The 15,318-nt window shown below is 56.5% G+C and overlaps 1 protein-coding gene across 2 annotated transcripts in view; it reads right to left on the bottom strand.

Annotated features, from left to right (window-relative positions):
* Window positions 1-1,573: 1,573 nt before the first annotated feature.
* The window catches only part of HS3ST6 (heparan sulfate-glucosamine 3-sulfotransferase 6), a 40,481-nt gene continuing 26,736 nt past the window's right edge, over window positions 1,574-15,318 (bottom strand). For both annotated transcript variants that reach the window (XM_049791143.1, XM_049791142.1), the window contains exon 2: window positions 1,574-2,432. In XM_049791143.1, coding sequence (XP_049647100.1) covers window positions 1,814-2,432 — 619 coding nt within the window. In that variant the 3' untranslated portion in view covers window positions 1,574-1,813. The remainder of the gene's footprint in view (window positions 2,433-15,318) is intronic.

Consider the following 15,318-nt stretch of genomic DNA (forward strand, 5'->3'; position numbering starts at 1 on the left):
GAATAATTTGGTCGAATGTCGTGGCTGGAAACAAAACCTAAACAAGCAGAGCGCAGTCCATCATGCGGAGCTGCCAGCGAGGTTGACAACAGGCTCCAGCCGCTCCGACATCCAACCCCCAGCGGGTCGGCGGTCGGGGCACTCGCGGTCCCGGGGGGACCCCGCACTGGGCGCGGGGTGCCGAGGCCCACCCGGCAATGGCTGCGTCCCTCGGAGGGCTCTGGGATTTTAGCCAGTCCCGATTTCAGCTCTTGTTACCGTTCTTTAACAATATCCCGGGTTCTTAAGAGCGGCCACAAAGCCCCCAGGCTCCGGCATCGCACCGGTGGCATCTGTGTCTGTCCCCGGCACCTCTCGCACACGCGTGGACCCACGCCGCGACACCCTGCGCAGAAACGGGCAACTATTCGCGTTTAACTCCAGCATCACGTTAAGACCGTCCCCGCACATGTCACTTGTCCCGGCAGCGACCAGAAGAGCCCGGGGCTGAACTGGGCAAACGGGCTCAACCTCAGCTACAGCCCAGAGCATCGGTACAGAAAATACAAAATACGCGTCACCTCCAAGGGACAGAAAGGAGGTGCCAGCAGCCGGGACGGAGGAGCGGGGAGAGCTGTATGGGGTAAAGCCCAACGTGCCGGTGTAAAACCACCTTCGAGCTGGGAGGAAAGGCGCCGGTGCCCGTTGTGCATCCCAGGAGAAGGGGTACCTGCCGCCTCCATCACTCCCGGAGAGCAGCAGCGAGGAGGGGAGGCGATGGCACGCCTGGCAGGACACGCCTGGCAGGACGGTCAGCTTTGCAGGATGGAAGAAACCACAGCCAAAGCATATTTGCAAACAATCCAGGGCCTGAGGGCCCTTGAAAACATGTAATTAGCTCATTAAAGAGACAAATACAAGTCACTAATAAGATATTAGAGGTTAATTAAATGTTTTCCTCATCTTTAATTAAGGGAAAACTAGTTAATTCAGATTAAACTAATTTCTGCAGCCTCCCATGATGGCCCTCTATGGCTGCAGATTTGAAAATCTATTGAGATTATTGAACTGGAAGGTCAGAGTTTGGGGCTTTTGTCTGCTCTGCTTGGGTGAATTTGGGGGAAGCAGGGATTTTCATCCTAAGGGTTAGAAATGCCCTGCTTTATCATCTGGGTTACTCAAAGAACACAGGAAGGTATGTGAGACGCAACTCCCCCTCCCTAACCCCGGACCTGGCATTTATTCAAAACTACTGCCGTTAATTGTTTTTCTTAACTAGGAAGTTCCTGCAGACTATTTTCTGTCTGCAAAACATACCCCACGCTTGGGGCCTGCTGCTCGGCCGGCCTCACCCACCGCCCCACGGCAGCCGCTGCCTGTGCTCAGCACCAGCATTTGATTTAGCAAAAACCCACTGGCCGCACAGCCCAGAGGCTGACTGGTTTCCAAAGCTTTTATTGCGGATGGCAGAGTCGTCGTCTCCACGCGCACACACGCACCCATCCACGCACTCACACGCTCCCACTCGCCACCCAGAATGGTCACGGTTAATATAGATTAGCAAGATTTATATGGAAGAATATTTAATCTGGTCAGGGAGGGGAGAGGGGTCATCTGTGTTTTTATTTCTTAAATATTTCTCTCTACTCCAGAAGGGTCCATTTCTCACCAGAAAGGTCCGATATAAATTAGAACGAAGGGAGGAGGTTGCTGGTGGGGCAGCCACGGGCATCCCTGGACCGTGGCAGCCACGAGCATCCCTGGACCACGGTCCTGGCTCCGCGCACCGCCGGGCAGACCAGGTCCCAGCACGGCGGCGTGCCCTGTGGATAGCTCAGTCCCACCCAAAGTCCTGCCCTGTCATCTGATAAAACTTCATATTGAAGGGTCTGTAAAACTCCCGCAGGCGCTGGACCACCTGCACGTCGATTTTGGGGTGCGGCCGCCCCTTGGATTTCCCCAGGCAGCGGGGCTTGCTGCCGCCCTCCGGCTTCTTCAGGCAGGGAAAGCCCTTGGTCTCATTAAAATAGAAATGTTTGTCCGTCACCACCCTCTTGAGACCCAGAAAGTCCTGGACACGGCCCATCTCCCCGGCTGGGTCGCTGACGAGCCTCTCCCCACTGACGAAGAGGAATTTGGAGAGGGGGAAGTACTGCAGCCAGTTGTCCAGGTGCTTGGCGTAGATCCCAATCCTCACCGCGCTCCAGCTCGTGTCGATAAGTCCCGTGCTGACATTTTTGAAGGCCAGGGCCTGGAAGCTGGGGATGGTGGGGTTTTTGGAGAGCGTCTGCGTGTAGTCCGAGATGGCGCGGGTGACGGGGTTCCTCACCACCACGATCAGCTTCGTGTCCCGAGACATGTTGTAGATGCGCCGGGGAGCCTCCTTGGTGACGAAGTAGCTGGGGGTCTTCTCCATCGTGATCTGCCCCTCCAGCGTGCGTGGCATCAGGCTCCTGGGGAGAGAAAGGGACACGGTCAGGGCTGGAGGCACGGCTGCTCCGACCTGATGCCACAACGGGGACGAGCGGGAGCAAACCCCCAAACTCGGCCAGAAATGCCATGGGGTTCCCCAACTGCAACCCCATCTCTCCTTCTCCTCCTACCAGCCAGGGACACTGCCTTGTCATACCCCACTGGTCACCTCCTCATCTTCAAAAGCCTGCCTAGGAGCCCCCCGCCTGGGTCTCTCCTTTCCTCACCTCATTTCAGCCTCCCCTTCGTCCCCCCGCCAGGGTCTGTCCCCAGGAAGGGACTCCCTGTCACTCTGCCCCCCCAGCAGCACCGTCCAGAGGGCACTTGCAGGCTGTCGGTCCCCCTCGGAGGTCCCCGACGACCCCCTTCCCAGCCCTGGAAATTCCTCCTGCCCCCTTCTCCTCCATCCCCGTGAGTTTTGGCATCACAACATGTGGATTTTGGGACAGGGCTGGTTTTCACCCCAGCCTCCAGACAGATTACGTGTCCTGGAGGTGCTGACTTGCCACGTAGGGTTGCAACGAGGAAAAATCTCATCACGGGGGGGTGCACCCATGGGGGCTAAGCCCAAGTGGCGGCTGGGGATGGAGATGCCCACCGAGGCTCCCAGCTCGTCTGCCTCCAGACAGCAAGCAGTTAAGGCCAGAAAAAGACTGTTTCCTTTTTTAAAAAAAAAGGCAGAAAATGTCTCAGGGCCCAGCCATTGTGCTGTGTAAAATTCACTGCCCCGATTGTTCTCTTGTTGGCTTTAATGAGGCATTAATAGCCGAAGAAATTACCCAGGCATGTCACCCTATGAGGAAAGCCAGGGGCTGCAGAATGGGACCTCCCTGCCACCAGCACAGGCACCTGCCCCAGAGCCCCTCACGTCCCCCAGAGCGCCTCACGTCCCCCTTCTTCTTGGGGGTGGACACGTCCCCTCTGGGCGTCCTGGCGAAGAGAGGACTTGGTTTCCCCAACGGCGGAGCTCCACGAGCTGAGACCGTGGGGCCAGCCGGGAGGCAGCTCACGGGTCCCTGCGGGCACAGCCCCCAGCGCGGCTCCCCGACACGCAATGCCACCCCCAGCTGCCGCTGCTCCCCACGGATTGCCTTGCTGGCAGATGCTGCAGATGTGCCGAGAGACCGACAGCTCTCGCTGCAGCATCCCAGCCACGTCCCACCAGCTCGCTCCCGCAGCACCCATGGGTGCCCTCGCCGATGCACCCCACGTCGCTGCAGCGATGGAGCTTGTTCTTTACGGAGCTCATCTGGGATTGAAACGACTTTGTTTCCTCCATGCTGTCACAAGCCACAGTTCCCATTCCCTCCATCGTGCTCGGGGTGACATGCGTGTTCCCCCTCCCCGGCCACGTAAAACAGAGTCTCTTGGCTGAAAGTCCTGGGCTGGAAACTCATTCTGCTCGGAGCCCAGCAGCTTTCTGCTCCGGTACCAGGGGCTCAGCCCTGCTGCCCACCCAACCCGGGCAGCTGCCCTCGCACTGGGTCTGTCCCAAGCAGGAGGCTGCTTTCCCACAGGGAGGGGACACGAGGCTTTCAGAGGTTTGCTTAATACTTTGGGAAATGACGAAACCACTTCAATAGTTCTTCTGAAAGAAAAACTATGTGTCTGGGCGTACACAGAAATAGATATAACACATACACAGAATAAGCATGCCCTTTGCCCCCACCTAGGACTTTTCTTAGCAGATGGCAGAGCGCTTAACCCAGCAGGGAAGCGCTGGTTTACAAGGGGAAACTGAGGCACCAAGCAATGACATTGCTTGCGTAGGAGCTGCTGGGTAGATGCCTACATTCATCCAGCCAACAAACATCCACCATCCTGACACAAAATCACTTGTACGGGTCAGCAAACACACGGGGATTCAACCCAAGCTGCTCCATACCCAGAGGCATCCCAGGATGAGCTCCAGGGATCAGGAAGTCTCTTGGAAAAAGTACCAATACCCGAATATTAACTGTGACAAGGGATAAAATAAAGAAGAAAAAAAAGTCTAATCGTGATGTTTCACTTAACTGAGAGTTGGGACTGGACAGACTCTTTCCTACAGGAACTTTCCCTTTTGCCTGAACTTGGAAGAATTCTGGTTTTAAAACTCGACGTTCCCCCTGGGGTGTCCCCTGAACCCCTGGGGCTGCTCCACCTCGTGTCCCTTGGAGTTCACTGGAAAGGAGAGGACCTTCCCCACCTGCCCCCCTACACCTCTCCTCCCTCGCCCAGGCAGGGGCAGGGGTTTTTTAACGTCTCTTGTCTGAGGCCAAGCCGACCCACGCAAGGGCAGGGAGAGCTCCAAACCCCTGCTCAGGGGATCCCTGCGGGAACGCTGGCAGAGCAGGAGGATGAGGATGGACCTTCCCACCCGGCTGCGGCTGGGTCCCGCAGTGGGGCCAGCTCTTGGCAGCGGCACTTTGGGGCAGGACGGGGTGTTTCAGGGATCCCCATCCCGCTGCTCGGAGCGGCGGTGGCACCGGAGGGTTTTGCCCGGCGAGGGAGCTGGGTCCCCACGGCGGGAGGGGACAGGCCACGCAGCAGCCGGGGCTGTGCTGTGGGGAAGCCGGGGCTCTGCCCAGCGGCATCTGTTCCTTATGTAATGGGAAAAGGCTTGAGGTTTCTGGGGTTTTTTTCCCCTGGACGCAGGAAAGAACACTTTATTAAAAGCATTTGCAACCGATGCTGGGCCCCGCACAACTCCCTCCCCCAAACAGAGGCAAAAGCCACTTTTCTTTTTTTTTTTTTTTTTTTTTTTTTTGGGCAATGCCAGCATTTTCAGAGCCACTGCTTGTCCCCGATGTCACCACCCAGCAGCCTGGCCCCTCCGTTTGGCACCAGTGGTGCCCGGGCAGGCAGGATTCCCTCCGGGTGTACACGCATCCTGGGACAGCAATGGGTGGTTTCCCCAACCTTTCCAGCACCTTTCCCACCCCTGCCCCAAATAACTGTGCTCACCAGAGGGGCTGACTGCTGGCGTTCCCACTGGGAAGTGCCTTCCCAAACCAGGATCAGGCCCTTACCACCCCCCCTCCCTGCCGTGCTTGCCCAGAGCCAAGCAAAAACCAACCGCGCATCTCCGAACGCTGCTGTTAGCACACCACCAACCTGCCGGTTTGGCTTTCCCTGCCCCACAAGCCAAGCCAGGAAAGTGTGTTTAACTCTAATTACATTCAGAAACCTGCCAGGCTGCTTCACGCAGCTTCTCCGGGCGACTTGTTGAGGCATTTCTGCTGCTCCGCAGCATCTGCCTGGACGCCACCGGGATTTCCGCACAGCAAAACGGCTCCTTCCTCGTGCTGCTCGCCCGCCCCAAACCCTCTCTCAGCAAACACAGGCTTAAGACCTAAATCAGTCCCTCTCCTCAATGGGCAATGAAGTTTTTATTATCAAACAGTGAATGCTTGGGATTACATGATCCGAGAGCCTGGAGAGCTCACGTTAAACCAAAACACTCTTTTTCTCAGCCTGTGCTCCCCAAACCGGCACCGATTTGACTCAAGCTCAAGAATTCATGGTTGTGCTCAGCTTTCGTAAAGCAGGATGGTTTGGGTTTGCTGCAGTTGCCATCGTGGTGTTCCCGAGGACGTAAACCAGAGAGGAAACCCGTGAGCTACCCCTGGAACAGCGGTGCTCTCCGAGAGCACTGACTCATTGACCACAAAGAACGACGTGAGTCTGGATCCACCACCAAAGGTTTTGCTAAAATATTTTAATAAAAGCCATTTTACTCCCCCTTTTCCTTTTTGCAGGGAGACAGCAAGGGCCAGGCTGAGCCCCCTGGTGCTGAGGCCATCCCTAAGGGGTCTGGGGGGCAAAGGACCCCCAGGACCCCCCCCCCAGAACCCCACTCACCGCAGGCAGCCCAGGAGACCCACACCCAGCAGCACCAGCACCTTCCCCGCACTCATCCTGCTGACCAAGGGTTTCTCAGCACACAGGAACAGCACCAAATTTCATTAAAGCCAACCACACCACCCTAGGCTTAATTAAAAAGTAATTAAAATAGAATTTTTAATAAAAGCCCATGTTGGGGCAGGGATTCCCACTCTTGTTTGCACAGGTACCGCCAGAGCAGCGGCAAGCGGTTCGTGTGCCTGTGAGCTCTGACGGGGCGCAGAGACCTTCCCCCCCACCAGCACAGCCCCATACTTGGTCCCCCCACCAGGGACAGCAGTGGGGCAGTGACGTCCCATGCAAACCCCCCCCCCCAAGGCTGGTCCATCAGAGCCGTCAGCTCTGCAAGCCAGCACTTAGGCAGACCCTCGGACAGGTTCCAACACACCTACAGCTTCGTTTCTGATGGGAACGAAAGGCACGCGACCCCCCCACGGGCTGGACATCGCTGACTTGGTTCTAAACCCTCGATCCGGCCCTCGGTTAACACGGAGCCATCGGCTGCTGGCGTCAGGGTGGCGGCGGAGGAGCTGGGTCCCAACATCATCCCGGGACCGCATTGGGAAGGGCAGCCTCCGAGCAGTTAATTGTGCGACACCTCCTCTTCCTCAGCAGCTCAATCACTCCCAGCTACTTGCAAGATAATTACGCTATTTCACATTTTCATTAACTCCCTAATACTTTCCCCTAAATTACCCCAGTTAATTATTGATAACCCCTGTCTCCCTCCAGATCTGGCTTAAACTGGCAAAGAGCAGACCAGGCTTCCGTTATGCTCCACTTCAGCGCAAGCATTGGAAACTTCAATTAAATTTACAGTTAATTCTTATTGACCTTAAGAAAACACCTCGGGAATGCTAAGCATCGCCTACAGGTAGGCGACGCTGCAACGAGGGAGCACCTCGGCAGCCTTGGAGGGCATTTGTATTTCAAGAGGAGACCGTGTGCCCAGGCAGCGAAACAAAACTCTTTTACCTTTCTATTAAGCTGATAAATTAGACAGTAAAACAACTGGCATTTGAGTGGCATCAGAAATGGGATTTCCTACATAGAAATATTCAACCTGGGAAGCTGTTAATGCTTAAAGAAAATAGCAAAATCACGGAGAGGGATGGGAAATGCCACCCTCTACTTCAAAGCCTCCCAGGAGCCATTTAGCTCATCACTTCACAGAGTTTTCCTTTCCACCCACCCCAGTGACCCATCCTCATCCTCATCCTCCTCTCCCCCTCCCAGTGGTACCCATTTGCTCGGAGGCTGCGCGATGACTGCTGTACCACCTCGTACTCTGCACGGGCAGCCAGCCACGACCCGGGGCTGCGGTTACCACTCACCGAGGGGCTGAGCCGACAAGCTCACGTCTGTAACATCCCCTAATTGCTCTCAGCCGAGGTGCATTTCCAAGGGCTGCTGGACCTCTCCGGGACATTCCCTCTATTATAGTCAATGGGAAATTGCAGATTAGGGCTGTGCTCCCAGGGGCCCTCGTTTAGATTAATTACCTCCTCTGTTGAGGTAGCAAGGTGCAATAACTTACAGCCCTGATAAAAATGCAGAAAGCTGCATTAAATACAGATTAACAGCCGTAGCAGGCAGGTAATCAAAGCAGACTTCAAAAAACTGGGCTGACATAACTTTCCAGGGTTAATTGGTTCATGATTCCTCAGCTCCAGGATGATTTTGTTACAGACAAAGGAGAACTCCTCCCAGTACCGGGCTGAGAGCATCAAGTGATGGATGTGCCCGTCGGAGGACAACCTCACCGATAAATAAGTCTCCAGCCCGAGAGCTTCCCTGCGTTCGCACCCATGCTGGCTGCTTGTGCAGCAGCTTCACTGCCGGCGGGGCAGGCTCTGCCCACAATTCATCCCCCCTGAAAATGCTGGGCAGTATCTTTAGCACGGATGCAGGTCCAACCTGTGCTAGGAGCGTGGAAGGAGGCTCCGAAACCTCAGATAAACCACAGGTGTGGGTGACGGGTGCCATCCGGATCAGGGCTTGCAGATTCTGTGTTATCACCAAAAGTGGAAGAGAAAAGGGAGCAAAAAACCCCTCTCCATTATTCTTAAAAAACCCCGAGCACTGACAAAAAAAAAAGCCCCCAACAAAAGCAAGTAAAAGGCAAGGGGATTTCTGCCAGAGGGGATATGGTTGAGAGCTTTCTGCAGGGCCAAAGAAAGTGACTCTTTCAAGGCGATAAGATGGGCGACGGGATGACGTGGGGGACAAAACCGGCCGGGACAGCCCAGCTTAGTGCCGGTGACGGCTCCGCTCGCCCACCCCAGCCCAGCCTTGTCTGGGCAGGGGGCACCCAGTGGCGTCCGGCTGCGGTTCCAGGGGACCTCCTCTCTCAGAGGCGGGGTGACGGGCTGCCCAGGACGGGGCTCAACGGGGGACAGAACCTTTTTTGTGTAAATGTAAAACAGTTTGGAACCAGGAGAGGGGGACAAGGCTTGGGACAGATTTATCCTCTCTCAGCAGACACCCTGTACCACCCGGATCTGCATATGAATCGCCCCAACAGGCTTATCTCACCCGGCCGGACAAGGCTGCCTTTGTGGCCGCACAGCGGCTATGAAGTTGTTAAACTGGAACCAGTTAGGTAGACTTTAAGATACCGGCCTTTTCCTTCAAGGCAGCTAAAATAGCAGCACCTTTGCTGGGAAGCAGGGCGAGAGAAAGCGGCGAGGGGGATAGGATGTCGGGAGGGACAGATCCAGCCTTGTGTCCCCGCTCCCGGTCTGCCACGGAGACCCCGGCTGCCGGGGGTCATGCCGGACCCCCCATTCCCCAAAGCGAGGTGGGGGGCACGTGTGGGCAGCCGTGCTTACCCCCCCACCCCAGTCCCCTCCATCGCCTCCTCTTCCCGGAGGAAGCACCAGGGCATCTGTTGAACCTCAGCGCGAGGCAGTGGAAGGCTGAACTCGCCAGCAAGCCGCTCGGGAGCAAATTAGGCCATGTTCCTTTTTACTCCTAATTACTGTGATATTCCCCCTCTCCTTCCCTGCTGCCCCTTTGGAGGAGGCAGCGGGTCCTGCCAGCACCTCCCCAGCAGGCAGAGCCCCCCGGGCGCTTTCCATCCCAGGCCTGCCTCCATTATTTTTGATTCTTTCACCAATTCAAAAATGTGCAAATGTGGCCACGGCTTCCCAATCAGGCCTGGCCAGGAGCTAATTGGCTTTAAGCAGGGAAACCTGAATATGCTAATGATGGCAGTAACAAGCCTGTGATGCGCCTGGAAGGGGAGCCAAGCCCTCGGCTCAACGATCGGCTGACTCTGAGACACGTCAATTAACAGCAAGGAAGATAATTTATTAATGCGCCTTTGCACCCCCCTGCCCTTTGCTCCTAATTACTGTTTGATACATGAAACATCGCGGAGGTTTGCCCGGTCCTGCTCCCAGCTGGAGCATCCCTGGACAGCCCCGAGCGTCTCCTCCTGCCCCTGAGCAGCCTCTCGCCGGGGCGATGGCCCAGGACCACGACTGGAGGGTCTCCGGCCAACGCAAAGGACCCCGGAGCTCTCCCACCATCAGACCACAGGAGACGGGGTCCCTGGGCTGGGATTCAGCCGGGTCAGGCTGCAGAAGAGGCTCGCCGGAGAAGGGAGATGCGATGGGCTGGGGGCTGCCACCGGCCAGGGCTGCTCCCCGCGGGGTACGAGCCCCGCAGACCCTTCCCGAGGGGCTCCCTCGCCGGCTGCAGAGCCCGGCTGCTTCGTCCTGCGAAGGGCATGGGCTGCAAAGCAGGAGGGAGGCAGCAGCGGGGTCTGTTGGGGGGATCCAGAAAGGGCCAGGAGCTGGGGAGTTTTGTGTTTGACTTAGCATCAAGATCAGGGAGATGTGGAGCAAGGGAAAGAGGAGAAGCTGGAGCCAGCATTAGCATTTCTAATGGAGTGGCTGCTTTCACAAGTCACCCGACACCCAGTTATTAACCCCAGTAAGAACCGGGGCCATCTGGGAAACCACAGCTGCTTTGCCCGTCTATAAAGCCACCCAGACCCCTGTGCACCCCAAGTCCCCGGCCCTGGCAGAAAGACGAGAAAAAGGCTGTTCCCCCCCCCCCAACACCACGGGGCAGCCGCAGCCCCCTGCACCCACTCCCGCTCCCGCGCGGACCCAGACCCACTCCCACCGCCCGGCATTTGCATCACGATCCTGCTCATGTTTACGGCTGGGGGTTGCAATTATGGGCAGCTCAAGGCCCTGAAGGTTTTTTTTCTTTGCATGGTTATTCCAGTGGGGTCGTTAAGGCCAAAGGGCTCCCGGTGAATGCACATAACAGCATATGATTATGAAGAGCAGAAACCAGCGTTAATAAGGGCAAAGCTCCTTCCCTGCTCGGGAGTGACAGCGCTGGAGGAAGAAGAGGCTGCTTGGCCTCCGTCAGCATCCAGGGGATTCAGAGATGGTCCCTCCTCACCTTTCTCCGTTGCGGAGCTATGATGCATAGGGTCACCCCAAAAATGTAGCCGAACTCCCCGCTGATGCCTACCAGGGACCCATCACGGCCAGCACCGCTCAGGTCCCCCCTTGGCCAAGGCACAAAGCCACGGCCGCCCTCGGACTCCTGCTCGCTGCTGGAGTCATCGCCCACGGCTGCAGCAGTGAGCGTCGGGCACCCCACAGTCCACGGGGACATTTGCTACCTCGAGAGCTCACCCAGGGCCAGAAGAAGAGCGGGTCGGTGCCGCCTGCAGCCCTCAGCTGCAGGAGAGGGAGCTGAAACAAAACCGCCCTCGTGTTCCCGGGAGCAATATTTCGCTTGCGACAAGGAAAGATGTATTTTGAACAACCATTAGTGAAAAAGCAGCTGAAACCACTGCTTGAGTTAAAACAGGTAAGAAACAGAACAGCTACGTGAATTCCCCCAAAAAACCCTACAGAAAGCGTAGGCTGACATGTGCCCAGCCCTGGTGGGCTCTTGGACTGGGGCCGGCGTAAGGCGAGGGCAGGGCTGCGGCGGGCACGCACTGCTCTCTCCGTCCCTCTGGAATGAAGCGCGTCTGCAAGGCAGCAATTAGAAATCCTCTTCTCGCTGCTCGGTCCCCGGTGTCCCTTTGATTCCCGAGTCCCGGCGGCCCCGGGGGCATGGGGACAGCCTGTGGCAGGTGTCTTGCCTGTGACCCGGGTCAATCGAGGGCTCTGATCTCCAAATGACCCTTCCCAGCAGTGAATATGTACCCGCGCTCAAACAGCTTGCAGATGAAGGAGCAACAGACTGGAGATGATTTATTCAGGAATTAAAGGTTCAGTACCCCTTTTAAAGGCTGCGCCTCGGCACTGTCAGCCTTCATTGCACACAATTAAAGGGGTTAGCTGCCCTGGCCCGCCACGGCCCTCCTCCCTTCCAGGGGAATGAAATCAAACAAAACCAACCCCCCCGCATGCTCCCGCCAAGCCCCGGTCCGGTCCCTCCAATGTACGTTTGGGGGCACGGCAGAAGGACTTGCAAACTCAGTGCACGAATGGCCCTGAGCTCCAGCCCGGGAAGCTGCTCCGGCTCCGTTCTCTGCCAGGGACCGGCTCGGCTCTGCCCGGGATGGGAGGGAGGATGCAGATGCTCGGGTTTGGTCCCCACTGGCAAGAGGGGATGCTCGGGGTTGGGGTCTCTGCTTGGCTCGCAGCGGAGGTAGCCCCGGTGCCATCTGTGCAAAGCCTGTTCCTGCAGCTGGGATCTGGTGAGATGCTCCTGGAGCCCGGGACTGGGGACCAAGGCACGGGGCTGCCCAGGAACAAACCTCCTCTCTTCTTTATGCCTCTGGAGCAAGACCCGAGCCCCCTCTACCAGCTCAGCACCTTCAGGCTCTGAGCAGGGAAGGCGCTGCTCACATGTAAGCTCACACCAGCATAATTCAAATGCAGCCTCGAGTTTCCCTCTCACACCTGAGAGGGGAGATAAGGATAAAAATTGGCATCGTCCGGATTTTTTTTTTTTTCCCCTTCTAAATTGTGAGAACTGATGGGGTGGTTTGGTTGCGGTGGGGGGAGCACCGCTCGCGGGCGCAAGCAGCAGGAATTCAATGAAAAGCTTCCTTCCTTTTATAAAAGAAAAGGAAGAAATCTGCTGGCAGCAGCGCCTGCTGATAATCTCTTTCCAAGGCAGTAAATTTTCCAGCAGCTACCCCAGCAAGTAATCCAGCAGATTATTACACCTTTCAGCGGAATCAGCCTTTTAAATAAGCTCTCCCCTCACCATGCATCTTGTGTTTTATGACCTGACTTGCTGTCTGAGCACGGGGAAACACAAATTATGCTCTTCTGCAACCAGACTACAGGCACCGTGACAAATTTTATACCTCTAGCAACTGGGATGCTTGGGCGCTCCAATAAATAAGGAAAATTTGCTCTTAAAGCTGCACGGGACTGGGGGCTCTGCATCACTGCGGCACGACAGCCTGGGGAGGGGACGGGACCCCCCCGTCCGCTGCTCTGGGCGAGCACCCCGCTAACCCAGGCAATTGCAATGCACACGCCGCTCGGACGGGCATAACACGGTTAACGCGTACTTATATGCTTCTACTGGCCAGCTATTTTTTACGGACCAGTTGTCCCCAGTCTGAGCACTCCAGGCAGGCAGCACGCTTCTGGCAGGCCATTCAGATGCAAAATTTATTGCTGTTTAAAAAAATAGAAAAGAAATCCCTGAGATCACTGTAAGTATGTCTAAGGTCTTTGTTTTCAATTACAAATAAAATATATACGTATTGGTTTTCACTAAATTATCCTCTGGCAGCAATGCGCTGATCGTTCCTGGTTTCCTACCTAGATCGAGGAGAGCACAGGAAGGACATAAAAAGCCCACAAAATTTCCTTTTTTTCAGGTTTAAAGTTACGTGGCTAGCAAAACCAGGAATTCCTCCACTTCCCAATGCTTGAGGGGGCAAAAGGACACCCGGTCTAGCTAAAAAGCAGTTCCTAAAAGGCAAATCAGAAAGCACAAGGACATCAGGACTGGTTTTCCCATGGCACTGTGCTCTCAGGTCATGGCATGAGCGGTGCAAAACCCATCCCTCCGACTACCTCCTCCCCAGCCCTCACAATTCTACCTCACCCCACGTGGCCAAACTATGGCCGGATCCTGTCTGGATGCTCCAGGGATGGAAAAGCCATGCACCCACCGTGCACCCAGCGCCGCAGCCGCCCTCACCTCCGCCCCAGGAGCTCCTCGGGGGAATGCAGGATCCCAAGGATCTCTGTGCCCACGGGCAGACAGTGTTTTCCTTTCCCATGGCTTAACCCCACGGGCAGCCCAGCAGCCTCTGCTGCTTTTTGGAGGGGACATTAAAAAAAAAAAAAAAGAATTATCTATCATTTTGCAGCTGCCCGCGGGGCCTTGGGCCGCTGCACGCCCTCAGCGCCCACCACAGCGAGGAGCTGCCATACTCAAATCTGAGGCAAAATCCTCCAATACTGCAAGCGCATCCATCCCCTCGCTGCCACGCGGTGCCACGTCCTGGGGGACAGCGGCTGCAGGCGGTCCCAGCGCCATGAGCAGTACCAGCCCAAGCCACAAGCTCTCAGCTAATTAGCTCAGACTAATTAGCCGGGGTGCAGCGTCGGTGGCAGGACCCGCACCGCCCTCTGCGGCGATGGGTCCCTGGGATCCCTCCTCGTCTCCATCACGGGGTGCAGGCGAGGGGCACCCCCGGCAGCCCTGCCCGGTCCCGGGGAGGGTGCGCGGGCAGGAGCCCCACGTCGGACACCCCGGTCCCAGCCCCGTCGCAGGTGCAGGAGCAGCGGGAGCCGGCACGAGGGAGGAAGAAAGGAGGAATCCACACATGTCTGCCAGAGCGAGACCTTCCCGCTGGCCGGCGAATTGACAGCTGCTTTGATTTGATTAGCAGATGCTGACGAGGCATCGAGACAAGTCCCCAGAGCCATGAATAATTTCAGTGTATTTGTGTTTATTTGATCTCAGTATGGGGCTGGACCCACTGCCTCGCCCAACCCCGGCCCGGACCCTCGCGGGGTGATGGGGAAGGGACCGCCGAGCTCTCCAGATGGCCGCTCCGAGGCCACCGCCGGCAGGGCTGGCTGTCCCCCTCCGGTGTGTGCTCCGGGGAGCAGAGAGCCCTCCTCCACCCGCACAGCCATCCCACCGGGCTGGGGGGTGAGGAAGGGACCCTCCCAGCAGCCTTCGAGGAAAAGGAGAGATCTCCCAAGCCCCACAACTTTTAATATAACTCATTCCAACGTTTTCAAGTCTTTTTTTAGCTTTCCTTTGCTTTTAAACAGACAAAAAAGGGAACTTGGCACTTTCTGGTTCCTGGACAAGAGCTGGGATCAGAAGCCGTGTGCCAGGGCCACCAGGTCCTGCTGGCATCACCAAAGATGCTCATTAGAAAGCAATTAATGCATTTCAGAGTCATGAACTGGCCATAAACCCCCACGGTCCAACGCATAAACCCACCAGAACTGACCTCCGAACCAGTGTACCCAAGCACTGCACCTGGTATTGGGTCTCCCCCATAAATGAGGGGGTCGGGTGGAAAGGAGAACTGGCCCGTGCTCCAAACCGGACAGCCAGCAGAAAATGCTACTGGCAGAAGGGATCAAGAAAAACCCCCTCCCTGGGACGGCCCGGGATGCTCAGCTCCTCTGCCCCAGCACCACAGTGCACAATGGCACACGGACCCGGCCAGGGCTGAAGAAAGGGGGTCTGAGCCCAGGGTGAGAGCTGAGATTCCACTCGGCTCCCGCTGGAGCGGCTGTGGGAGAAGATGAGCCAGGACCACGCTCAGCAGGCGCAGCCTTTGCCATGATGCTGCCGGGGGTCTCCCTGCATTTCCCTGACTTGAGGTCCCCGGGTCCTACTCCGGTAGGTAAATCAAGCAGTAAAAGCTAGGCACACAGTCCGTATTTTAAACCAAGCAATTTTAATGTAATTCTCCTGCCCACAGTGCCTTCCATGCCCAGTTTAAAACTGCACCGGTTGGATCTGATGACTTAGAAATCAAAGATGCTCTGAGCAAGGCGAGAG

This window comes from Accipiter gentilis, chromosome 33 (assembly GCF_929443795.1).
Source record: "Accipiter gentilis chromosome 33, bAccGen1.1, whole genome shotgun sequence".
Taxonomy (NCBI): Eukaryota; Metazoa; Chordata; class Aves; order Accipitriformes; family Accipitridae; genus Astur; species Astur gentilis.